General features: G+C 42.4%; 1 protein-coding gene across 1 annotated transcript; it reads left to right on the top strand.

Annotated features, from left to right (window-relative positions):
* Positions 1-919: 919 nt before the first annotated feature.
* Positions 920-25,684, top strand: nrn1la (neuritin 1-like a). The gene is made up of 3 exons (XM_060838347.1): positions 920-1,127; positions 7,585-7,735; positions 25,405-25,684. The coding sequence occupies exons 1-3, from the start codon at positions 920-922 to the stop codon at positions 25,682-25,684; spliced, it is 639 nt and encodes a 212-aa protein (XP_060694330.1).
* Positions 25,685-26,309: the final 625 nt, after the last annotated feature.

Here is a 26,309-nt window from a genome sequence, read left to right on the forward strand (position 1 = left end):
AACTAATCTATGCAAAGGTCTCAATGCATAGGGTGCCCTTCACTGTCATTTCAAAAAGATGGCACCAGATGAAAGCAGTGTTATCATTGAAAAATGGCTTACTGTATAAGAAAGGATAGAAGTACAGAAATCATATTCTGAAATTAAGAAAGAAATTGCAGGAAAACTACGTAATGTAGAATTCTGTAAATATTCTACTTATGGTGCATGGCTGCAGAGAGTTGGAAATCTAATTAGTTTGGAGAACCTCAGGATTCCCTCTTGGAACTTCTGGGTTCACCAATCCCATTGTGTTAATCTACATCTTAGTAATTATGCAAGTTCAATTGATCCATGTGAAAATTGTGACTGAAGCACATTCTAATCTAAGGCACGTTACCAATGTGGCTGTATACCAGATCATCAGTGATGTTGTCATCTTGCACCTTTTTGTGAACCACATCCTTCAGTAAATGTTTCTGACAAGAAACAGGTGACGGAATCCCTCCAAATGTACATCCATGGATTTCCCTCAGCTCCCCATGTGTAAACACCATCTGATAACAAACCTTTCTGGATCACGACCAATCTTGTATCAGTGACCAAGAATCCAGAACCAGGATTTATTCTCTAATACTTGTTAGTGGAGATTTCAAAAAGATTAGATAGTTAAATTAAGGAAAATGTTGGTAATGTCCTGTTACTAGTTCAAACATGCAACCATAAATATAGATTTGAGTTTGGAGGAAACAGCAAGAGGAATTCCATAATTTGGAGGTGGAGAATAAGGCAGTATTGAGTATACAAAATATTTTTGGCAGGATGGCAGGTAATCCTTTCAAGATACAAAGTGGCATCAAGAAGCCCTAGCAAAACTGGATACAATGAGAGTCAGGAGGCAAACTCTTCAGTGAGTGGAGTCACACTTGGCACACATAGGATGATAGCCGTGGTTGTTGGAGGTCAGTCATCTCAGCTCCAGAACATCTCTGCACGAATTCTTCAGGGCAGTGTCGTAGGCCCATCCATCTTCAGCTGCTTCATCATTGACCTTCTTTCCAACATAAGGTCAGGGATGTTGACCGATGATTCCACACTGTTCAGCACCATTCATGATTCCTCAGATACTGTCACAGAGCATGAACAAGGTTTGGACAATATCCAGGCTTTGGCTGACAAGTGGCAAATAACATTTGTAACACACAAGTGCCAAGCAATGACCATCTCCAATAACAGACGATCTAACTACTGGGGACATTCAATTGTGTTACTGTCACTGAATCACCCACTATCAACAATCTGGGGGTTACAATTGACCAGAAAATCAAATAGACCTCCCATGTAGATATAGTGACAACAAGAGCAGGTCAGAGACTAGGAATACTATAATGAGTAACTGACCCCCTGACTCCCAAAGCTTGTCCACTATCTACAAGGTACAAGTCTGGAGTGTGGCAGAATACTCCTCACTTGCATGGGTGGGTACATTTCCAAGAACACTCAAGAAGCTTGACACCATCCAGGATAAAGCAGCCCACTTGACTGGCACCACATCCACAAGCATCCACTCATTCCACCATTGACATTCAGTACACACTGCTGCTATCTACAAGATGCACTGAAGAAATTCACCAAAGATCCTTAGAAAGCACCTTCCAAACCCACAAACCCTTCCATCTAGAAGGACAATGGCAGCAATGTCATGGGAATACCGCCATCCTGACTTGGAAATATATTGCTGTTCCTTCACTGTCAAAGGGTCATATCCCTGGAATTCCCTCTATAAGGGCATTCTGAGTCTACCTACAGCACATGGACTGCAGTTGCTTAAGAAGGCAGCTCATCACCACCTTCTCTAGGGCAACTAAAGATGGGTAATAAATGCTGACAAGCTGGTGATGCCCACGCTCCACAAGAGAATTTTTAAAAAATTGCTGGTGAAACTCAGCAGGTCTGGCAGCATCTATGGGGAGAAAGGAGAGTTGACATTTCAAGTCTGGTGACTCTTCATTAGAACCTTTTCATGATCACCCTCTCCACATTATTTTGGTGTTTGTGCCTATATTTTAGAGAGATTCACCGCTCTTACTTGACATATTCATCATTTCCAGCCCATTCTATGATAAATTGCACCATTATACTGTATGTTTTATTGTAATTGAAGGAATGTTTTTGATCATTGTTTTGTTGAATATTGATTTTGAAATGCTTTAATTTGATGGAGTACAATATTTTATGCACATCTTTTGATTAAAACACAATGTCTAAATTATATTCCAGTAGATCCCCATTAAAGTGTGCATTATTTAATAATTGGCAATTATTAAATTTGGCCAGTTTATAATTAGTAATTTTAAGGATGTGGGCTTGGTGAGCTAATGACCAATCCTCAGTATATACTTTGTTTTTTATTTCTATTTTCTAATGTTCTTACTTGGTTTATCTAAAACACAGCATTGCTTTCCCGTGCATTGATCAATACAACAAAACTGAAACTCTGTAGTGACAATGTGCATACTGTCACTGTTTATTATCAATCACACAATTAGCTAAATTACGTTTAGTGTGAGATCAGATAGCAGATAGCTTCAGAATATCTGTGTTCTTTTACAAAGTGATCTCTCAAACAAATGCAACAGCCGGGAGCAAGTTGATTAAAGGGCATAGCAGAATTAGTTTAGACAAGGTGACTGCATTATTTGCTGCTAAGTCATGGCCTCCCATATAGTTCAATTTCAGTAAAGTGCATGTACATGTTACATAAATTATTAAAGACCTGAAGATCCAAACTCACAACTGTCTTTCATTTGGAAGGAAACAATTCACACATATTAAAGTGTAATTTTAACCTGCTTCATTATGCATTATCAGACCATCTCTTAGTTACAATTTATTGTATCTTTTTTCCATTCCCAATAACACATATAGCCATAGAATTATAGAGCTCTATAACATGGAGACAGGCCCTTTGGCCCAAACTGGTCCATGCTGACCAAAAACTGGTCCATGCTGACCACATGTCAAAACCTTTTTCTTTCATTGTTTACAGCAGCCCATTATTCTCTGGGTGATGGATTGAGGAAGTGGGAGGTGGGTGGAGATTGGAGGAGGTAATCATTTCACGATGATCAGATGTGAATAGTCTGCTGTATGTGAACTCAGTGTTTAAAGAGCAGAACACTTGTCTCTTGCTTATGGGACTATGCCGGTGTTAACAGAGAGCAAAAGTTCATTTCAGTCTGATATAAATTGCGCAGAAGATCCTGCAAGATATATTTTTGTTTCTAAAGTAGTATTGATGACTGAAATCATACCAGCAGAATGAGTGAATAAAGGAATATAGGAATTATATAAGACTGGAAAGACTGCACTTGCAATAGTTAATAACTCTCAATCATTCACTCCCTTAAATACCTCATTAATTAGCTTGAATTTCTTTTAGCCTTCTTGGTCTGTCCATTTCACAATTATTCAGTACTCTCTGAACAAAACTTCTAAGCTATCTCCCTTTTCACTTCTAAGCTTAAACCATGTCCCCTACTTCTAGAGTTTGTGGGTTTCTCCAACAAATTATAACAGCTCAATTGTCTGTTCTTCTGTGCTCGCCTTCTCAACATCGCCTTATGGCTCAGATGTTCCAAGTTGTACTTTTCTGTGTTGCATCTAATATCTGGACATCCTTGCTGTAGAATGGTGAGCAGAACTGTACACATTACTGCAGGTGTGATCATACCTATGCCTTGTACATATTTAACAGCATCTCTGGAGATTTGTACTTTATCCTTAGATATTTCACAAACTGATTGACTTTCCCTATTGCTGACACTCACTGTACTGTTGATTTTAGTAAACTATCCACGTATTGCCGGAGGTTTCTCTTGTTGGTTACCTAGAGACAGTTTGCTTGTATTCCCACAGTCTGCTTTGCCTCTCTAATTGCAGTACCTTTAATTTGCTAATGTGAAATTACATTAGCCATTCATCAGCCCACATTCCAGTGTTAATTCTGCCCAGATGGGTTTAAAGGCAATATTTAAAAGGGAATAGGTAGAATCGGAGAATCCTCCATTCTGTCCTGGTCAATATTCATTTCTTATCAAACACCATTAAGAAGAGCAAATTATCCAGTCATTGCCTTATTGTTCCATGTGAGAGCTTGTCGCAGCAAATGGTTACTATGTCACCTATGTTACAACACTTCTAAAAAACCTAAATGCATATAATGCACTCAGGGAGACAATCTGAAGGTGCTACATAAAAGCAGGTTTTTCTTCTCTTATTATGTAACTGTCTTTCGCAGTAGGCAATGTGCAATCTTATATTTCAGTTTTCAGCTTTCCAGCTATGTTATATGCCTCAACTCCTCAGTGATAATATTTGGTATTGTAGATTCTCTTTGGCTTTGGTAAGCATAATGAATCAAGACCAGCTCAGTCAAATATTCATCCATTCTGAAGGCAACTGCTTGGCCCTAAAGTATTCTGCTGCAAATGTGTTGCTGGTCAAAGCACAGCAGGTCAGGCAGCATCTCAGGAATAGAGAATTCGACATTTCGAGCATAAGCCCTTCATCAGGAATAAGAGAGAGAGAGCCAAGCAGGCTAAGATAAAAGGTAGGGAGGAGGGACTGGGGGGAGGGGCGATGGAGGTGGGATAGGTGGAAGGAGGTCAAGGTGAGGGTGATAGGCCGGAGTGGGGTGGGGGCGGAGAGGTCAGGAGGAGGATTGCAGGTTAGGAGGGTGGTGCTGAGTTGAGGGAACCGACTGAGACAAGGTGGGGGGAGGGGAAATGAGGAAACTGGAGAAATCTGAATTCATACCTTGTGGTTGGAGGGTTCCCAGGCGGAAGATGAGGCGCTCCTCCTCCAGCCGTCGTGTAGTTGTGTTCTGCCGGTGGAGGAGTCCAAGGACCTGCATGTCATTGGTGGAGTGGGAGGGAGAGTTAAAGTGTTGAGCCACGGGGTGATTGGGTTGGTTGGTTCGGGCGGCCCGGAGGTGTTCTCTGAAGCGTTCCGCAAGTAAGCGGCCTGTCTCACCAATATAGAGGAGGCCACATCGGGTGCAGCGGATGCAATAGATGATGTGTGTGGAGGTACAGGTGAACTTGTGGCGGATATGGAAGGATCCCTTGGGGCCTTGGAGGGAAGTGAGTGTGGAGGTGTGGGCGCAAGTTTTACATTTCCAGCGGTTGCAGGGGAAGGTGCCGGGGGTGGAGGTTGGGTTGGTGGGGGGTGTGGATCTGACGAGGGAGTCACGAAGGGAGTGGTCCTTGCGGAACGCTGATAGGGGAGGGGAGGGAAATATATCCTTGGTGGTGGGGTCCGTTTGGAGGTGGCGGAAATGGCAGCGGATGATACGTTGTATGCGGAGGTTGGTGGGGTGGTAGGTGAGAACCAGTGGGGTTCTGTCTTGGTGGCGGTTGGAGGAGCGGGGCTCAAGGGCGGAGGAGTGGGAAGTGGAGGAGATGCGGTGGAGGGCATCGTCGATCACGTCTGGGGGGAATCTGCGGTCCTTGAAGAAGGAGGCCATCTGGGCTGTGCGGTGTTGGAACTGGTCCTCCTGGGAGCAGATGCGGCGGAGACGAAGGAATTGGGAATATGGGATGGCGTTTTTACAGGGGGCAGGGTGGGAGGAGGTGTAGTCCAGGTAGCTGTGGGAGTCAGTCGGTTTATAGTAGATGTCTGTGTTGAGTCGGTCGCCCGAGATAGAAATGGAAAGGTCTAGGAAGGGGAGGGAGGGGTCTGAGACAGTCCAGGTGAATTTCAGGTCGGGATGCAAGGTTACCTAAAGTATTCTGTCCTGTGATGAACAGACAATTGCTACATCAGGCCAGTGGGACTGTTCAACTTGAAAAGGGTGGTGCAGGAAAAGCAGAGCAGGTCAGGCATCTTCCAAGAAGCAGGAGGGTCAACATTTTGGGCATATGCCCTTCATCAGAAATGGGACTGTTCCTCTTTCCTTACTTAAAATTTGAAATGGCAAAGAGCTATTGGCCAAATTGGATGTAGTCAGAATGATGTTGACTCCATGACTTGCATTTGATTAGTTTTGCTTTTGAAAAGAGTGACAGTAATTTGTTGCTGCTAATCTCTCAGAAAGGTTTACATCGAGTTGTCCTCTGTGTTGATGGGAAGTGTTTCAGGATTAGAAATGTTGGAACTAAAGAACAGTAGAAGAACACTTTGCCCATCAAACCTGTTTTGCTACTTAAGATTATGGCTGAAAATATGTTGCTGGAAAAGCGCAGCAGGTCAGGCAGCATCCAAGGAACAGGAGATTCGACGTTTCGGGCATAAGCCCTTCTTCAGGAATGGCCCTGAAGAACACATTTTCAGCTCTGATCTCCAGCATCTGCAGTCCTCACTTTCTCCTACTTAAGATTATAGCCAACCTGTGACTTAACTCTGTCTTTAGCATGTACCCCCTTATAGATATATTTCCTATAAAGTGTACAAAATTCTATTACACACCTCTGGAATGGGTAAGACCAGAATTCAGTCCACCTCTCTCAGAGATAGCGACACTACCAGTGAATCACATATCCTTTTATACACTTGATGAACAAAAACAATCAATCTCAGATAAAATGAACAATTAATTTCGCATTTATGGAAGAAATTTCCAAACTTTTACAACCTTGTCTTGAAATGTTTTCTCTTCTGATGTCACCCTCAAAGTAATTCCAATTGTTATACAATGCCTCCTAGTCCTAGACTTCCTAACCAGCAGAAATAGTTTCCTTCGAACCAATCTATCACCCAACATATCTTGACATTTTAATCAAATTAACCTTTACCATTATAAATTCCAGGAAATGCAGACCTAGTGTGGGTAATCTCTCCTCGCAATTTATTCGGTGGAGTCAAAGTATCAATCTGGCAAAGCTACTTCAAACTTTATCAGAAATTATGTTTCTAAGGTGCGGTGTCTAGGACTGCTCATAGTACCATCTTGGCTTTTAGCTCAGTTAGCTCTTGTGTTACTATTTGAATGCAACTAGACTCATGTCAATGCAAATGACTAGTACCTTAGGACACTTAACACTGGTCAATTCTGCCCCTGCCCATGTTTCATTTCCAGCTGCACGGGCTGCTTGTATACATCTTGAATTAGCATTATATATTAACCTTGCTTGTGCCTGTGTGATAACATGACACAAATGGCTGCTTTGCTAGCTGGGGGTATTATATTGACCATTGCATTCACACTGGTTATACAATCTCAGCATGAAGAAATCCTTTTTGCAGCCAATGCAACTTTCAGTTGGAACAAAAGTAATCTTGAAATAACACTTCTAAAGGAAGGCATTTGTTCCAGAAGAGAACAGCAGTGATTTAAAGAAACATTCACAGGCTAGATCGTTTTACAACTTCTCAAGCCTTATCACTTTGCTGAGGGCGGTTTCTCAACTGGATAGGAACTAAACTAGTGTGAGGTAAATAAGGGAGAAAATTAGACCAAATGTTTCGTTTTGAAGAAAACAGTCTAAGATCACTTAGAAATAAGAGTGGCAAATGCAAACAGGTCTTGTTTGTAAAGTACTGTTTATTATTGAAGGCTCATTCTAACCCTGTGATATGTGTAATCATCTTCACTTTAACTTCCAGCTCTTCTCTTCAGTGAAGCTGGTGCGACTGGCATGAAATGTAATCACATATACAAAGGATTTGCTGAATGTTTGTTGAAGTTGGGAGATAGCCTGGCCAAAAATATCGAAGGGGAGGCTGAAGAAGTGAAGGAACTGGACACAGTTTGCCGGTGAGCTTATAGATATTTGCTACAAGGAGATGGTTCTCCTGGTGGTCAGGCATAGAAATTCCACTTTTCCACAGTTAAAAATCACACAACACCAGGTTATAGTCCAACAGGTTTATTTGGAAGCACTAGCTTTCAGGGTGCTGCTCCTTCATCAGGTGGTTGTGGAGAATAAGACCATAAGACACAGAATTTATAGCAAAAGTTTACAATTGAAATGATATATTGAAAAAGACCTGCATTGTTTGTTAAGTCTCTCACCTTTTACATGAGATAACAGAGCAGCGCTCTGAAAGCTAGTGCTTCCAAATAAACCTGTTGGACTATAACCCGGTGTGTGATTTTAAATTTTGTCCACCCCAGTTCAACACCAGCACCTCCAAGTCATCTTTTAGAATGACCATGTTGGTTTCAGTTCTTTCATAAATAAATTCCAGAACTTTTTTAAAAGTTACATTCTCAAGTGAACTTTCACAATAGGTGCTGTGTCAGCTCAGATAATACATTAAAGGGGTGAGGTTAAAGTTTGTCTGTCTGTGCCCCAATGTTCAGACTGATTCTATTTCTAAAAAAGGGATTTACAGAGTCTTACATGTATTCTTGCAATTTTTGAGCAAAATAAAATGTAATTCTGCAAGTACAAATTCACCCCACAAACATATTTTTGGGTGTGTGTGGGGAGGGTGGTGTGTGAGTGTCTGTGAGAGAGTGAGTGTAAAGGGGTATACGTCTGTAAGAGGATGCGTGTATGAGTGGGAGTGTGGGAGTGTATGTGTGAATGTATGAGAGAAAGCTTATGCATGAGAGAGGGTCTGCATTGAGTGCATGGGTCTGTAGCTTTTGTGTGTGTGTGTGTGTGTGTGTGTGTGGTGCAGTGCAGTCAGGTCATCTGTAGTGTGACATAAACCCAAGGTCTCAGTTGAGGCCAACCCCATGGGTACCGAAATTGGCTATCAGCCTCTGCTTGGCCACTTTGTGTTGTTGTCTGTCCCGAAGTCCACCTTGGAGTATGGTCACTCGAAGGTCCGAAGCCAAATGTGCTCGACCACTGAAGTGTTCCCCGACTGGGAGGGAACACTCCTGGCTTGTGATTGTTGTGCAGTGTCCACTCATCTATTGCTGTAGCCTTTACTTGATCTTACGAATATACTATGCTTCAGGGCATCTTTGCCTGCAATGTATGAGATAGACAATGTTGGCCAAGCCACATGAGTACATGCCGTGTATGTGGTGGGTGGTGTCCCTTTTGCAGCGCCTGCCGTGTCAGGGTTGTATAAAGTTGTCCTGAAAGCTGGGCAGTTTGCTGCGAACAATGATCTGTTTGAGGTTTGGTGTTTGTTTAAAGGCGAGAAGTGGAGGTGTGGGGAAGATCTTGGCGAGGTGCTCATCCTCATTGACAATGTGTTGCAGGCTGCAATGAACATAGCATTGTCCTGGGAAGTACCGGACAATGAAGGATACCCTGTTGGCTGCTGTCCGTGTCCATCTCCTGAGAAGGTCGTTACAGTTTACTGCTGTGGCACATCGGGACTGGCAGTCGATGAGTTGAGCATCGTACCCCGTTGTCATGAAGGTATCCTTGAGGACTTCCAAGATCCTCCTCACCTGAACAGATCCTATGTTATGTGGGCTTGTCCATAGTAGCCAAGCCTGCTCTGGCACCACCATGGAAAACGTTATCACCACAGGGAAGTCGATTGTCAACTTATCGACCCCCACACCCTTTAACCAGAAAAGATTGTAGTTATTAGCAGGGGTCTCAATTTCTGCTCCACCACCAAAATGGACCCTGTGGGTCTTGCAGCAGACACGGAGGAATTCATCAGATGAATGAGACTCTGAGAATTCTCCAATGAGCCCATCGAGGAACTGGAACAGCCATCACAGGGATTGGTAGAGGGGCAACCAAAGAAGGAGTCAACTTGGACCCCACCAGAGGGCCGCTGCCCTGGGCTTGACATGTATGCTCAAACCATCAGGAAATATATAAATGCCAGATTCATCACCTGCACACACAAGGTATAACAAAACATCACTCGATCACAACTGAATGCTATCCATGCTCTCAAATCCAATCGCAACATTGTCATCAAACTAGCAGATAAAGGAGGAGCCATTGTCATTCAGAATAGAACAGCTTACTGCACAGAAGTGTACCGACATCTGAATAACTAGGAACACTACAGGCAATTACAAGCCAATCTGACCAAAGAGCATACCCATGAACTAAACACATTGAACAGGTCTTTGGATCCAGTCCTTCAGAGTTCCCTACATGCCCTCATCCCACATATTTCTCATATAGGTAACTCCTACTGCCTTCTGACAATACACAAAGCCAACACGCTAAGACTTCCAATCGTATCGGGCATTAGGACCCTGTGTGAGAACCTCTCTGGCTATGTCAAAGGCATTTTGAAACCCATTGTATAGGGGACCCCCAGCTTCTGTCACAACACTACAGAAATTCAGCACCCATGGATCAGTCGAACTGGGAACATTCGCCATCACAATGGACGTATCAGCACTTTACACCAGCATCCCCCACAATGATGACATCTTTGCAACAGCCTCAGTACTTGAACCAACAACTGCCAATCTCTGAGCACTGTCCTACAACTCATCTGCTTTATCCTTGTCCACAACGTCTTCACCTCTGACACCAATTTTTCATCCAGATGCACGAAATTTGCACCCCAATATACCAACATTTTCATGCACAAGTTCAAACAAGATGTCTTCTCTATGCAGGATGTCCAACCAACTCTATACATCAGGTATATTGACAACATTTTCTTCCTCGGGACCCATGGTGAGGAGTCACTGAAACATCTACACAGTGATATCAACGTGTTTCATCCCACCATCAAACTCATCAAGGACTACTCTTAAGTATCTGTCTGATTCTTAGGCATATGCATATCCATCAAGGATGGGCACCTCAGCACCTCACTTTCCTGCAAACCCACAGATAACTTCACAATGCTACACTTCTCCAGCTTCCACGCGAGGCATATTAAAACAGCTATCCCCTACGAATAAGCCCTATGCATACACAGGATCTGTTCAGACGAGGAGTAACATGAGGAGACACTTGGAAGTATTCAAGGATGCCCTCATAACAACGGGATACGATGCTCAACTTATCAACTGCTAGTTCAGACATACCACAGCGAGAAACCGTAATGATTTCCTCAGAGACAGACACGAGCTGCAACTGATAGTTACCCTTCATTGTCCAGTATTTCCCAGGAGCTGAAAAACAATGCCATGTTCTTCGTGACCTGCAACACATTATCGATGAGGATGAGCACTTCGTCAAGACCTTCCCCACACCTCCACTTCTTGCCTTTAAACAGCCACCAAAACTCAAACAGATCATTGTTCTCAGCAAACTGCCTGGCTTTCAGGACAACACAATACAACCCTGACACGGCAGATGCTGCAAGATGTGTCAGAGTGTCAACACAGATACCACCATTACATGTGGGGTCACCACCCACAATGTACGTGGGCAGGTACTCATGTGACTCGGCCAAAGTTGTCTATCTCATACGCCGCAGGCAATGATGCCCTGAAGCATGGTACATTGGCGAGACTGAGTAGAGGCTGCAACAATGGATGAATGGACACTGCACAACAATCAACAGTTGGAGAACACTCCAGCGGTCTGGGACGTTTGGCTTCAGATCTTCGGGTGACCATCCTCAAGGCAGACTTCGGGACAGGCAACAACACAAAGTGGCCACCAGCAGAGGTTGATAGCCAAGTTGGGTACCCATGGGGATGTCCTCAACTGGGACCTTGGGTTCCTGTCACACTACAGGTGACCCCACTGCACTACACACTCTTCCTGCCGCCACCCCCCCCCCCCCCCCCCACACACACACACCCTCTCTCACACACAAGCTGTCTCTCATAGACTCACACATATGCACACCCCTCAATCATACCCACACATGTAGCCCCTCACCGATGTATATCCCTTTACACTCACACACATCCATATACAGACACTCTCACAGACACTCACACCCCCATCACTCCCACACACACACCCACATGCACACACACGTTTGTGCGGTGAATTTATACTTGCAGAATTATGTTTTATTTTGCGCAAAAACTGCATGAATCCATGTAAGATTCTGTAAATCCCTTTTTTAGAAATAGAATCAGTCTGAACATTGGGGCACAGACAGACAAACTTTAACCTCACACCTTCAATTTATTATCTGAGCTGACACGGTACCTACTGTGAAAGTTCACTTGAGAACGTAACTTTAAAAATATTCTTAGATTTACAATGAAAGAACTGAAACCAACATGGTCATTTTAAAAGATGAAAGACTTAACAAACAATCCAGGCCTTTTTTCAATATATAATTTTGGTTACATCACACTGTAAACCTTTGCTATAAATTCTGTGTCTTATGATCTTATTCTCCACAACCACTTGATGAAGGAGCAGCGCTCCAAAAGCTTGTGCTTCCAAATAACCTTGTTGGAATATAACCTGGTGTTGTATATTTTTTTAACTTTATACACCCCAGTCCAACAGCAGCACCTCCAAATTACTTTTCCAAAGGTGGTTTAACAGACAAGTGGGAGTAAACTAGCTCATGATGCTCCCTGGCCCATCAGCAACCACAGAAACTCATTTATGCCTGTCAAAAAATAATGAACTATCATTCCAAGGACAAGAAAGGGAAACAGTTGCATCTGTATAGTGCCTTTCACCACTATAAAACGTTCCAAGTGCTTAATAGCCAACAAAACAGTTCAACATTTACAAAATACTTTACAATTCGTGCACAGAAAGCTCCCACAAACAGCAAGGTGACAGTAATCAAATTAACTGTTCTTGTGATTTTGATTCGGAATTAAATATTGGCTCTGCATCTGGGGATAACTGCTGAGCTCTTCTTTATAATAATGCCACGGGATCTTTTAGACCCATCCAACAAGGCAAACAGGGTGTTGGTTTAATATTTCATCTGAAATACATGGCCGGCAAAAGTGCTGTACTCTCATGCTACTGCACTGGAGTGTCCGCCTAAATTGTCATGCACAAGTGGGCAGCACGATGGCTCAGTGGTTAGCACTGCTGCCTCACAGCGCCAGTGACCTGGCTTCAATTCCCATCTCAAGTGACTCTGCGTGGAGTTTACACATTCTCTCTGTGTCTGTATGGGTTTCTTCTGGGTGCTCTGGTTTCCTCCCACAGTCACAAAGATGTGCAGGTCAGGTGATTTGATCATGCTAAATTGCCCATAGTGTTAGGTGCATTAGTCAGAGGGAAATGGGTCTGGGTGGGTTACTCTTCGGAGGGTCCGTGTGAACTTGTTGGGCCCAATGGCCTGTTTCCATACTGTAGGGAATTTAATCTATTGAACCCACGACCTTCTGACTCAGAGTTAAGAGGGCCATCAACTGTGGCTGATAACCAGGAGGCGCATGAAGATGAGATCAATGGGTCATTGGGAAGAGTTATGTTTTCATTTTGTTGCTGCTGCTGACATGGCATTTGGATCAACTGGTTTGGAAAGTAGATGATTTACAATATACTTGTTAGACCTTGGCTGGATTATTGTGTACAGTTGTTGGCATCACATTATAGGAAAGACGTGAATGCATTGGACAGAGTGCAGAAGTGATTCACAAGAATGGTTTCAGGAATGAGGAACTTCAGTTATACCCACAGATTGAAAAAGCTGGAATTGTTCCTCTTGGAGAGAAGGCTGAGAGGAAATTTGATAGAGATTTTCAAAAGCAGGGTGGATAGAGTAGATGGAGAATAGCTGCTACCAATTGTGAAAGAAACAAGAAAAAGATGGTGTAGATTTAAAAGAAGCAATCATGATTTGAGAAAAAACTTTTTCCCACAGCAAGCAGTTAAAGTATTGAATGCACTGTCTGGAATTTTGGTGGAGGCAGGTTCAAGAGGGCACTGGATAATTTTTTGAATGGTAATGGTGTTTAGAAATATGGGGAAAAGGTCAGAGATTGGCACTAGATAACAGAACTAGTACAGGCAATACGGGCTGCATGTCTTCCTTTGTTCAGCAACAATTCTGTGATTCTGTGATATACATCCACTAAAATCATTGGAAACTTTAATGCACAGCCATTCAGCAATATCAGTTTTACATCCAGGCAGCAAGAAAAACATTTACTGCAGGCTGGCAGGTGGTTTTGAGGAAAGAGAAAGAAGGGCAATAATTAACATTAATTCCCTACCAAGAGTTTTCCTTGGTTGGTAATACTACAAATGTCTGTGTTGGTGCCTCATCAACACATCACTTGAAAGCATTGTGAGATGTCATATAAAGCATAGACTTTAGACTATGTCATTTCTCCAGATGTATAAGTTCTGTATAAATCTTTAAAAATGTTAAGTTCTTGACTAAGTTTCACACTTTTCCAATGGAACAGCTTCTGATTTCCATTTGGTGCTTCTCTCTTAGAAATAGAATGAGTCCATTTTGTTAATCGTACAAGTATTTAATTGTTAAATTTCAAATTTCTAGCCTTTCTATCTAGCCCTTACTTTTGAAGTAAGTACTGTATCTTTTTCTGATTTAATCATTTCAAATTGAGGATGTTCTGGGGACAACGTTTTCCAACCACATGTCTTTATGTAAAGACATTTTCCCTGAATTCACCTCTAACTGACTCAGTTCCAATGTTGAGTTGATGTTCCAGATTCTCCTAATGACGTTCCCTATTTATTCCACTATCTCCCATTAAACTCTCATTTCTAAGAAATATAATTCAAGCTGCTCTGTGTTTTTAAGCAAACAATGAAGGCAGAATGTTCCTAGGCCCTTCTGGATTCCCAGCATTGGGACAGGTAGGAGCCCTTGAGACCACATTTGGGAGGGAGACTGACTGAGCAAACTTCCCATGGTATCCTTTTAATTGTGTGTTCTCCAGTCAGAGGGTTGGCAGGCTCAGCCTGGTGAGGCAGGTAGGAAAAGGTGAGGAGTGTAACAACATGGAGACACTACTGGATGTTTAATTCTAAATGAGAATCTCACAGAGTCTAAGAGAGGTAAGACCTTCTAGCAGAAGTGTTTGGTTTGAGGGCACGGCCTTTTGTCACCCCTTTTCCATGGTGGAATGGAACCTCCAGCATCGCTGGGTCTCCTTCCTGGGGCAGGGAGGCTGCCTTCGTGGAACCGGACACAATCTGGGTCCTAACTGGAGCTGGAAGTTTGTAAATTGCCTGCCTGCTTATATGTAGTGGGCCGCCAATTCACTTCCCAGGCCAGTGGAGAAACCTCTCCAGTGGTGAGGTTGAATCAGGGAACCAACCTGACTTGGATCTCCTGCCTTCCACCACCTCAAAGCCTGTCACCACAGGACTAAGAAAATTCAACATTATGTGCAGCACCATTTTGACATAACATTTATGGACCTTGTCAATATGAACAGAGTCTCTTTTGCAGAAAAGCTTGGTAAAGACTTTGATACAGTGTGGGCAGAGCCCACACACAAATGCCCTTAAAGTTGGTGAGTCTACTACTGTTGCAGGCAGTGCGTTCCACATTCTTGAGTAAAGAAACTACCTCGGACATCTGTCCTATATCTATCATTCCTCAATTTAAAGCTATGCCTCCTCGTGTTAGCCATCACCATCTGAGGAAAAAGGCTCTCACTGTCTACCCTATCTAACCCTCTGATTATCTTATATATCTCAATTAAATCACCTCTCAATTTTCTTCTCTCCAACAAAAAGAGCCTCAATTCCCTCAGCCTTTCCTCATAAGACCTTCCCTCCATACTAGGCAACAACCTAATAAATCTCCTCTGAACTCTTTCCAAAGCTTCTACTCCTTCCTATAACATGGTGACCAGAAATGCATGCAATGCTCCAAGTATGGCTGCACCAGAGTTTTGTACATCTGCAGCACGGCCTCATGGATCCGAAATTTGGTCCCTCTACTAATAAAAGCTAACACACTGTATGACTTCTTAATAGCCCTATCAACCTGAGTGGCAACTTTCAGGGATCTATGTACACGGACACCGGGCTCGCTCTGCTCACCTATACTACCAAGAATTTTACCATTAGCCTTGTATTCTGCATTCCTGTTGCTCGGTCCAAAGTGAATCACCTCACAGTTTTCCACATTAAACTCCATTTGCCTTCTCTCAACCCATTCTGCAGCTTATCTATGTCCCTCTGTAACCTACAACATTCTTCTGCCCTATCCACAACTCTACTGACCCTAATGTCATCCGCAAATTTATGAACCCATCCTTCTATGCCCTCATCCAGGTCATTCATAAAAATGACAAACAGCAGTGGCCCAAAACAGATCCTTGCAGTACACTACTAGTAACTGAACTCCAGGATAAACATTTCCATCAACCACCACCCTTTGTCTTCCTTCAGCTAGCCAATTTCAGATCCAAAGTGCTAAATCACTTTCAATCCCATGCCTCCATATTTTCTATAATAGCCTATCGTGGGGAACCTTATCAAACACCCTTTATATAAACCACATATATAAAACTTTAGTGATGTATATTCAGATTAATTTGTACTCTTATGTTTTCTCCTGTTGTTGTTCCACATTAAATGGCATGCATAGAAGTACCCTAGGAAGGGACAGATTGTCAAAGCACTTTATATTAGGGGTTAATTAAATGCCACACTGGAGGGTAAAGATGTTCCACCCTGGAGGACAATACTGCATGACATGAAGAATATTTATGTATCACACTGGAGGTTATTGATGTGAAAGACTGCAGGATAAGTCAGTTATTTGCTCCAATGATCAAAGAAAGCAGGATGAATGGAAGAGCATTATTTAAATGGGGAAAGACTGCAGAAAGCCACAGCACAGAGGAATTTGCGGTTTCTGGGAGAATAGGAGGAGCCCTTATTGAAAATATAAGCTTAATGGGCTTTACAGATTAAATACAGAGAGGTCGTTTCTCTTTTGGGAGAGTCTAACACCGGGGCATAACTTCATAATTTAACACAGAGATGAAGAGTATTGTTTTTTTCTCCAGTGGGTTGTGAAGCTGTGGAATTTGAAACTGCAGGACTGCTGAGGCTGGATTATGAAATATATTCAGGGCCAAAACAGACAATTTTTAATCAGTAAGGAAATCTAGGGATTTGGAAAAAGTAGCAAAATTGAGGATTATCAAATCAGCCATATCTTATTGAATAGTGGAGTAGATATGATGGGTTGAACAGCCTACTTTTGCTCCTGCTTCTTAGGTCTCATTGAGGTATGACAGTAGAGAATATTGAGGTATGACAGTAGAGAATATTGAGGTATGACAGTAGAGGATATTGAGACGTGTCGCAGTAGAGGATATTAAGGCATAACAGGATTGCGGTGTGACATGATAACTAAAATGTTTCAGAATTAATAGATTTACAAATATATCAAAATGTTGACACAGAAGACAAATAAATATGAGTTAGGCTGGCTGCATACGTAAGTATTTCTGTGACTGAAACCACTTGGCAGTAACAGCAGCATTATCAATGTAATTCCAGGGTCCACTCTCATGCTAATTTGCTCATTAAGGCTAGATATTGTCTTAATTTTTTTAAAAATGGATTGTCTTCTGCAGCCAGTTTCATATGATCAATCATTTGTTTGTTTGAACATGCTGAGCCACAAATCCACAAAAGCAGGAGGTTTTCAAAAAATTTCTTTACACAATTAAATGTTTAACCAGATCTGTGATTTAAATACATTATGGGATTATCAAATTATATTGATTTGATATCATCCTTAACTGAAATAGAAATTGTGGCATTTTACTGTCAGTTACCTGACTCCCATGGTGACCAGGCTTCCCTATGCAAAGAGTTATTTAAAATTTGAGCAGTGCTTTAATAGGGAATTGTAAGCTAAGTGACATGACATTGACTATTGGACAAGTTGCAAATGCTAATTGCTCCTCATGTAACATCACAGGGCAAAATCTAGGACCCTAAACTGACGTTTGCTGTGACTGAGCTACTTTTCTGAGATCTAAATGTGCAGACAATGAGTTTACAGGTTGTTAGCTGTAGATAAGGCAGATCAATAAAACTGCGGTATTCTTAACCAAACTTTAATGCTCATCCAGTGGCTCCTTCACCAGTGACTGAACTCTTCCCCTTGCCTCCCTTGCCAGTGAATGAATCCAATCCCCATGAAGTGTCACTCACTATTACCCTCCTTCACCATTATTCCTGCGCATTGTTCCTCAGCTGCTTGGAATCATGGGAAATGGCCCTTAGAACAGGTCTAATGCTGACTTCACCTTCTGTCCAATTGATGTCAATGGAAAGTTACAATGGGCCTAGTAAAAAACTGATTTTCTAGCCAATCCTGTGAGTTTTCTGACAACTGGTCTGTTGGTTACCCTGCCTCTCAGATCCATTGTAGTATTTTGCTTCTTCATCAATGGTCACAAGCACAGGGCGTTGGTAAAGGTGGTCACTCAAACATTGGCACCAGCCCTTTTTGTCTGCATTCAACAATACCCATTAAAGTAGTTTGATATCAGCCGTGCCTCAGCTATTATGCTTACCCACAAATATGACTTCAGTACAAAAATCACCAGTGCAGTACTAAGAGAAAGCTTTCTCTTAAGTCAGGGTAAGTTCTGTCATTCATCACTCCTGTGCTCTCAGATCTATTTTGATGTCAAATCTGACAAGGCCACAATTTAAATTTTCAAGTTGATACATGGTCTGTCCTCTCATTTTCTTAATAACTTTCTTCAGCCCTACCTTTTTCCTATATCTCCCTGTTCCTCCAATTTTGAACGCTTGAACATCTCCTAACATTGAGCATACCCACACTTCCAGCTGCCTGGGCCTGACAGATTGGAATGCCCTCTCTAAAATTCTCTGTTCTCTCTCTTCATTTTAGATGTTCCTTGAAGCCTGCCATTTTGACCAAACGGAGTATCACTTTGTCTGGTCACATTGCTGTGAAACACCTTTTATAGCATTAAATATGTTATGTCAATGCAGGTTATTGTTGTAGTAAGGATCCTATGAAATTGTTTTAAAAAAAGGAAAGGGAATTTTTCCAGAAAAAGATTACCCAGTCGTTTATTTCATTGCTGTTGTGGGTCTAAACAATACCCACAGTTTTACAGTATCTCTGACATTGCAACTGTGACTAAATTCGATAGCTCATAATGATAGTTGTGAGATACCTTGGAATGTCATGAGGCTGTGAAAGATTCTACAGAAATGAAAGTCTTTCTTTCATGTACGTGAATGCTGCTTTCATCATTTTACCTCAGTGTCCCACCCTCTAGGGTAAAAGAGCAGGGAGCTCCCACAGTGATATCCCACAGTCATCCACAGCTGCTGTTTCTGCATCGACCACTGTGACTCAGCAGAGGCCATCCATGTGCATCCGAAGTTAGTTCTCATTATTATTGATGTTGTCATAGGTCTGTTACCATCTTCCCTCACTCCTGTGGCTGCGGTTGGAGTCAAATTGACAGCCCTGCTTTCTAGCTGCTGATAACAGAAAAGCTTTCTTTTTCCCCCTCCTCTCATTCCACCTTCACTCTCCAATTGCAGTGTTATTTCTATATATATCTCTGTCACCTCAATAACCTTATAATATTTCACAAGCAAATTACTGGGGCAGTTCGGTCAACAGGGAACTGGTAACAGCTGCTGTCCTTGCATCTATTTTAATGTGCTTCAATAAAAAAATGAAAACTGGTTGAGATCCGAGCTTGCAAATTCCTCACGGCAACACCAAAAAAGTTGCACTTGGATTGATAACTTCTGCAAGTCATTTCTGATGTCTAGTAAATTCACCAGGTCTAAAATTGGGCTCCGTAAAGCTACTGATTTCATTATCACAAGAGACCAGAAAGGATAAAAATGTAACCACACGAGGGACCCTCACTCCTCATTAGTGCAATTTAAAAGCCTTTCAATTAAGGCACTTTTGATGTTCTTCTGACAATTTCACAGTTACAGGACATCTTATGTGTTTTGTGTTGCTGAAGCAACTCATACAACCATTTTGGTCAGTAGGGAGTGGTGCTCACCCTTTGCAAGGAGTAAAGTGGATTATTGTGGCTACTGAGCAGGAAGCTTTTTCTCAGTCATGTGTGCTACAGTTGTAGTTCATATTGGACTTCAGTACCACAAGGAGATGCAGCATGGACAGCAGAAAGGAAAAGCTGCATCTGGAAGAAGAAGGAGGGAGGACTGTTAACAGAAAGCTGCACCTACCAAAGGTTCTCAGCACTTTTTCTATCACCACCTCAGGCAGGAGCAGTGACCAAGCCACCTCCTCTAACCGGATCTAAAGACAGGGATTCAGATTAGAATGGCCCTGTGAGTGGACATTAATGACATTGTTACCCTCAATTTGTACTCCTAAGGATATGTTGTTGATGACATTATCAATGTCTCTCAGTTGATTGGGAATTGCTGCATCCAGGAGATCTTTGAGGTCCTGTATGTGAGAATGAGGAATTCATTGTTTTCTCACTAATCAGAGAGAAATAGGAAAAGCAGGCTTTGCTCAAGTAGTTGTATTTTCAGTGATGGCTGAGCCATCAGCTGCAGGCGTGTGGCTCTGTGGTACTACATCTCATTGGGGTGATGTACGAGAATCACAAGGGTTACACTCCCCTGAACATGTATTTGGTGTGTGACCATGCACGAGCATAAGCGTGATGAATGTTTTTATCCACTCTCACAATTTGAGCTATATTGGCAGTAAAATGTCACATTCTGGTTCAAGAACTACCCACTGTACATGGGTCTCCTGACTTCCCCCTGCCACCTGACTATATGTGGCCAATGCACATACAGTCACAGCATGTCAATATTCTTAAAAAGTAGTTCCACTGCCCGGGCCACTTCTCAGTGACCATCAATACTCACAGTAGCGAGTAATCAAATTCCACTAAGTTCTCAGGAAGAAAGTGATGGTGAGTGGGAAGTGGGAAGTTTGGGGGGTGTGGTGGTGGAAGCTGGGGGTGGGTAAGCTGGGGGGCAGGGAGCGTCGTGTCGGTGGAAATGGAAGAAGGTGGCATCCAGGACTTCCTCATCCTAAACATCTCATCAGATAGTGCTTCCCTTGAAAATATCTCATATCATTATTGCTCTACAATTCCTTATCTTTCTATCCTTTTTTTAAAATCAACTATCACAATATCCTTGACCAAAATCTGAAAATAAAAGATGCCACAATCCATCCATTTTGTAACAGCTTTATGCCCCAGGATTTCCAATGACACATGTAAAACTCAACTATTCATTGCATTAATACGTGTTTTCTGCATGTCTTTGTCTGACCTAGTGCTCCCAATAGCCAAAATTTGCTGTGGAAGGCTGTTGACTTTCAGTCAGTAGGTACCCTTGGAAGCCCATCACAAGGAGCCTTGAGGGCTTGGGTTTGGACTTCACTACCTCAGTATAGGTGATAGTGGTCTTAGCTCGCAAACAGGCAACAGCAGGGGCATTGCCTAAGTGGCAGTGGAGTAAGCATGAATGTGGTCACCTGGGGGGGAGGTAGCAGGCTTGTACTCTGTGGAGCTACACTCTTCATTGCAGCAGCCCCTCAACAATCCACAATTTGTTGAAGCACGGATTGCTGGACCTTTGTAATCCCGTGAACCCCCATTGTATGTTGGTGTCTACAGTAATGCTGGCAGCAGTCAGGGCTTGCATGGCAACAAGCCCAGATTTCATGATATCACCTATAGCATCCACTCAGACTTTGAGTGGTTTTGCCCTGTGTTGAAATGGAAGATGAGACTTCAGCCACCAGCCACTGCATCATGTTTTGATCCTCAACTATCTGCATAGAGTTGGTCACCACTTCCACATTGGAAAAACTGGGCTCCAAACCTGCATGAAGCCACAAGCCAAAGCAGAACCATATTCCACCATGCTTCTTGACAGTGATAAGCGTCTATCCTGTAGATCTGACAATGCACCAAGCATTTCTGTGTGTTTCTATTTGCTCTTTTCTGTATACCACTTGATCAAAGTCCCCACTTAGTCTCGTGCAGCAGAGGATGTGTGCTATCCTTTCCCCCATTCTGTCTTGCAGCCCAGTTACTACTTTATAGATCGGTGGGGTAGAATCTCTAGGGTATCAGAAAGCATAAGGACCATATTGAAAGATGAAATGAAACTGAGGGAATTAAGGGTAGAAATTGAGATGGAATGGCAATACTTTTTCAATCCACAGAGATGTTATAACGGCAAATCATATTTAATCAACTTGATTGAGATTTTTATGATGGGATAACAGAGATGAAAGTAGTGTGGTTGATGTGATTTGCAAGGACCTCCAAATATCAATTGATAAAAAGCCACATAATGCACTAGTCAGAAAAGTTGACGGTCATAAGATAAACGGGAGGTGCAGCATCACATCTTACCACACACCATTCCAGAATAACTTGCCACTCTGCAGATATTTGCCAAAAAAGACCAGCGTCCTTTGTGCTTATGTCATCTTTAAAAGTCTATTGTGCACTCAGACAAGTCCTCTCTGTCTGGAGTTGCCCTGCAGGGTCTTTGACATAATGCTAACATGAGCAACATTTTGCATTGTTAATATGGTTACTGTGGAAAACGTGACCCATAGTGGATTCATACTCACTGACAATTACATACTACATTCAGAAACACTATGATTCTTTACATGTTTGCTGCAATCCCTCACCGCTCTGTACATGTCCTATTATTTTTGCTCTGCCAATGATTGTCATGCCTTTAGCTGCCAACGCCTAGTTTTGTGATTCTGCCCCTAACTTCTTTATCTTTCGGTAGACCTTTACAAAATGTATCTCTTTGACCAAGCTTTTGTCACCAGTCTTAATGTCTCCTTTTGTGACTTTTGGAGGCATTAGCTTTCGGAGTGCTGTTTCTTCATTGACCACTGCCTGATGAGGAAGCAGTACTTCAGAAGCTAGTGTCTCCAAATAAACCTGCTGGACTGTAACCTGGTACTATGTGATTTTTAACTTTGTCCAACCCAGTCCAGCACCTGCTCCTCCAAAACAGCAGACAACCCTGACTTCACATTCCCTTGAAGGCAATAGGCAACCAAATTGGTAGGCAGACATGGATGATTCAACTACCTTCTCTACAACTGGCAGGTGAAGGCAAACTCAAAGTTCAATTGTGTCCTTGAGTCACAGATCATGGAACACATCATCCTGAGGGACAGGACGTACATGTATTTAGAAAGGCAAGGACTGATTAGAGATAGTAAACATGGCTTTGTGCATGGGAAATCATGTCTCACAAACTTGATTGAGTTTTTTGAAGAAGTAACAAAGAGGATGGATGAGGGCAGGGTGGTAGACGTGGCCTACATGGACTTCAGTAAGGCGTTCGACAAGGTTCCCCATGGGAGACTGGTTAGCAAGGTTAGATCATACAGAATACAAGGAGAACTAGCCATTTGGATACAGAACTGGTTCAAAGGTAGAAAACAGAGGATGGTGGTGGAGGGTTGTTTTTCAGACTGGAGGCCTGTGACCAGTGGAGTGCCACAAGGATTGGTGCTTGGTTCCCTACTTTTCATCATTTATATAAATAATTTGGGATGTGAGCATAAGAGGTATAGTTAGTAAGTTTGCAGATGACACCAAAATTGGAGGTATAGCAAAGAAGGTTACCTCAGATTACAACAGAATCTTGACCAGATGGGCCAATGGACTGAGAAGTGACATATGGATATTAATTCAGATAAATACTGCATTTTGGGAAAACAAATTTTAGCAGGACTTATACTCTTAATCGTAAGGTCCTAGGGAGCGTTGCTGAACAAAGAGACCTTGGAGTGCAGGTTCATAGCTCCTTGAAAGTGGAGTCACAGGTAGATAGGATAGTGAAGAAGACATTTGGTACGCCTTCCTTTATCGGTCAGAGTATTGCGTACAGGAGTTTGGAGGTCATGTTGCGGCTGTACATGACATTGGTTAGGCCACTGTTGGAATATTGCATGCAATTCTGGTCTCCTTCCTATCGGAAAGATGTTGTGAAACTTGAAAGGGTTCAGAAAAGATTTACAAGGAAGTTGTCAGGGTTGGAGGATTTGAGCTATAGGGAGAGTCTGAACAAGCTGGGGCTGTTTTCTCTGGAGCATCGGAGGCTGAAGGATGACCTTTTCGAGTTTACAAAATAATGAGAGGCATGGATAGGATAAATAGACAAAGTCTTTTCCCTGGCTTGGGGGAGTCCAGAACTAGAGGGAATAGATTACTTACAGTGTGGAAACAGGCCCTTCGTCCCAACAAGTCCACACTGACCCACAACCGACCCATGCCCCTTCATTTACTCCTTATCTAACACTACAGGCAATTTAGCATGGCCAATTCACCTCACCTGCACATCTTTGGACTGTGGGAGGAAATCGCAGGAAACCCACGCAGACACGGGGAGAATGTGCAAACTCCACACAGTCAGTCGCCTGAGTCAGGAATTGAACCAGGTTCTCTGGCGCTGTGAGGCAGCAGTGCTAACCACTGTACCACCATGCTGCCCACAGTTAGGGTGAGAGGGGAAAGATATTAAAGAGACCTAAGGGGCAACTTTCTCACGCAGAGGGTGGTACATATATGGCATGGGTTGCCAGAGGAAGTGGTGGAGTCTGGTACAATTGCAACATTTAAAAGGCATAGAGATGGGTACATGAAGAGGAAGGGTTTGGAGGGATATGGGCCGGGTGCTGGCAAGTGGGACTAGATTGGGTTGGGATATCTGGTCAGCATAGACGGGTTGCACAAGACAAAGTAAACTGATTTGGAAAGGGCCGCATAGAATACATCTGCACTTATGCACTTGGCCAGCACAAGGATGACATGTCTCAATGAGTATTGGAAAGCATATAAATATTCAAAGTATATTACAGTATTTAAATATATTTCCATCCATGAAAATCCTTCCATTGATATGAAATACAAGAAAGATCTTTGAAAGAGTAATGATGCCTTTCTTACACTATGATGATAAACTGTATTCCTACTTCATATTGTGTACTGTCAATTTGCAATGCCCTCATTACTGTGGCTAGTGTAAATTAGTGTCAACAAGACAACTTAGAGCATCAGGCAAGTTATTTGGCCATGTGATGAATCCCAATGGAACTTAAGAGTGATCTTGTAACAAGTTATTATTATGGACATTTCTAATCAACTTTATTACACATCTCTGGAGCAGGTGGCATTTGAACCAGGACTTCCTTGCCCAAAGGTAGGGACATTACCACTGTAGTGAGCACAGTACTCTTATTATAAACTTTTCTAATCACTTAAGGAACTAACTTAGTATTTTCCAACCAGATTTTTCCCAAAACCCACGAGTTTCCACAATTTTTAGGTCATTTGCAAATATAGAAGAATTCCATTTAAACTTACTGCAAAAAACTAAAATGAAATAATTATAAAATGTTACCATTGAATAATCCATAATAGTATTTCATAAATTTTCAGATTTTAACTTAATTTCTCATTGTTTTAAAAAGTTATTTAATTTGGTTGGGGTTCCTTCACAGAGTCTCTCAGAATGTTGTAAGGTTCCTTAATCCAACAAAAGTTGAAGACTACTGAAATAGCTGTCACTGAACTTTTGTTTTCTTAAGTGTATACATTCCTCTTACACCTGAGTAGGTTAACTTACTGTGTGCCATGTTTCTGTGCAGGTCCTGGGATGATTTTCACGCATGTGCAGACTCGGTTCTGGAAGGTTGCCCTGCAGACACCGCCTCCATTTGGGAGTCTCTACGGAAGGAGTCAAAAAAGTTACAGTTTGAAGGCAACTTGCATGAACTGTGCAGCTCAAGAGTGAGACCATCTGGTACCATGGAAAATTCCGATCGAAGCGAATCAAACAGAGAGAGCCTGAAAGGTTCCTCCGGGTCACTGTGGTATGGACTGTCTACCCCCATCCTGTCCATCGCTGTGCTGGTGGTCAACATGTAGCAAACTGATCCTACCATGATCTCCAGGTCAGCTCCCAGCATTGAACCCTTCACCGGAGAGACAAGAACACCATTGATAAAGACAAAATGTTTGGCTGTTTAAATGTCTTTGAATGTTTTCTCTCTCTGTCGGTCAAGGATGGTTGTTTTTATATTGTGTTCAAATTACATTAATTTAATGTACTTTTCATTCAAAGAATGTCACACAGCTTGAACGCTTAGTTGATTCAATAGATAAAAATAAAAGTAGTTGCCCTGCTGCTTTGGAGGGTAAGTGTACTGTGCCTGACTAGGAAATCCCAGGTTCAATTCCTAGATTAGACTGATTTAGAGTCTCTTAGATAAAAGATTGTTGGGCATCTGCAGTGCTCGTAGGCCTGCTAGGAAATATCAGCAAGCGTTTCCATTACTGATTGTGCACATGTCAGACATTTGGTGAGGGCAGGATTTTCCCTGATGATAGTACTCCCCAGGATTGAATAATTTAAGTTACTCACTGCTAGACGCCCATTTGAACAAGAACCAATGAAGATTGCAGAGGACTGTTGGTGTCTGTGGAACAGCATCTTGGCAAGTTTCAGGCCCTCATGGAAGTGGATGGAAGGATAGAGAATTGCTATGATCAG

The sequence above is a fragment of the Hemiscyllium ocellatum genome, chromosome 17 (genome assembly GCF_020745735.1).
Source record: "Hemiscyllium ocellatum isolate sHemOce1 chromosome 17, sHemOce1.pat.X.cur, whole genome shotgun sequence".
Lineage (NCBI taxonomy): Eukaryota > Metazoa > Chordata > Chondrichthyes > Orectolobiformes > Hemiscylliidae > Hemiscyllium > Hemiscyllium ocellatum.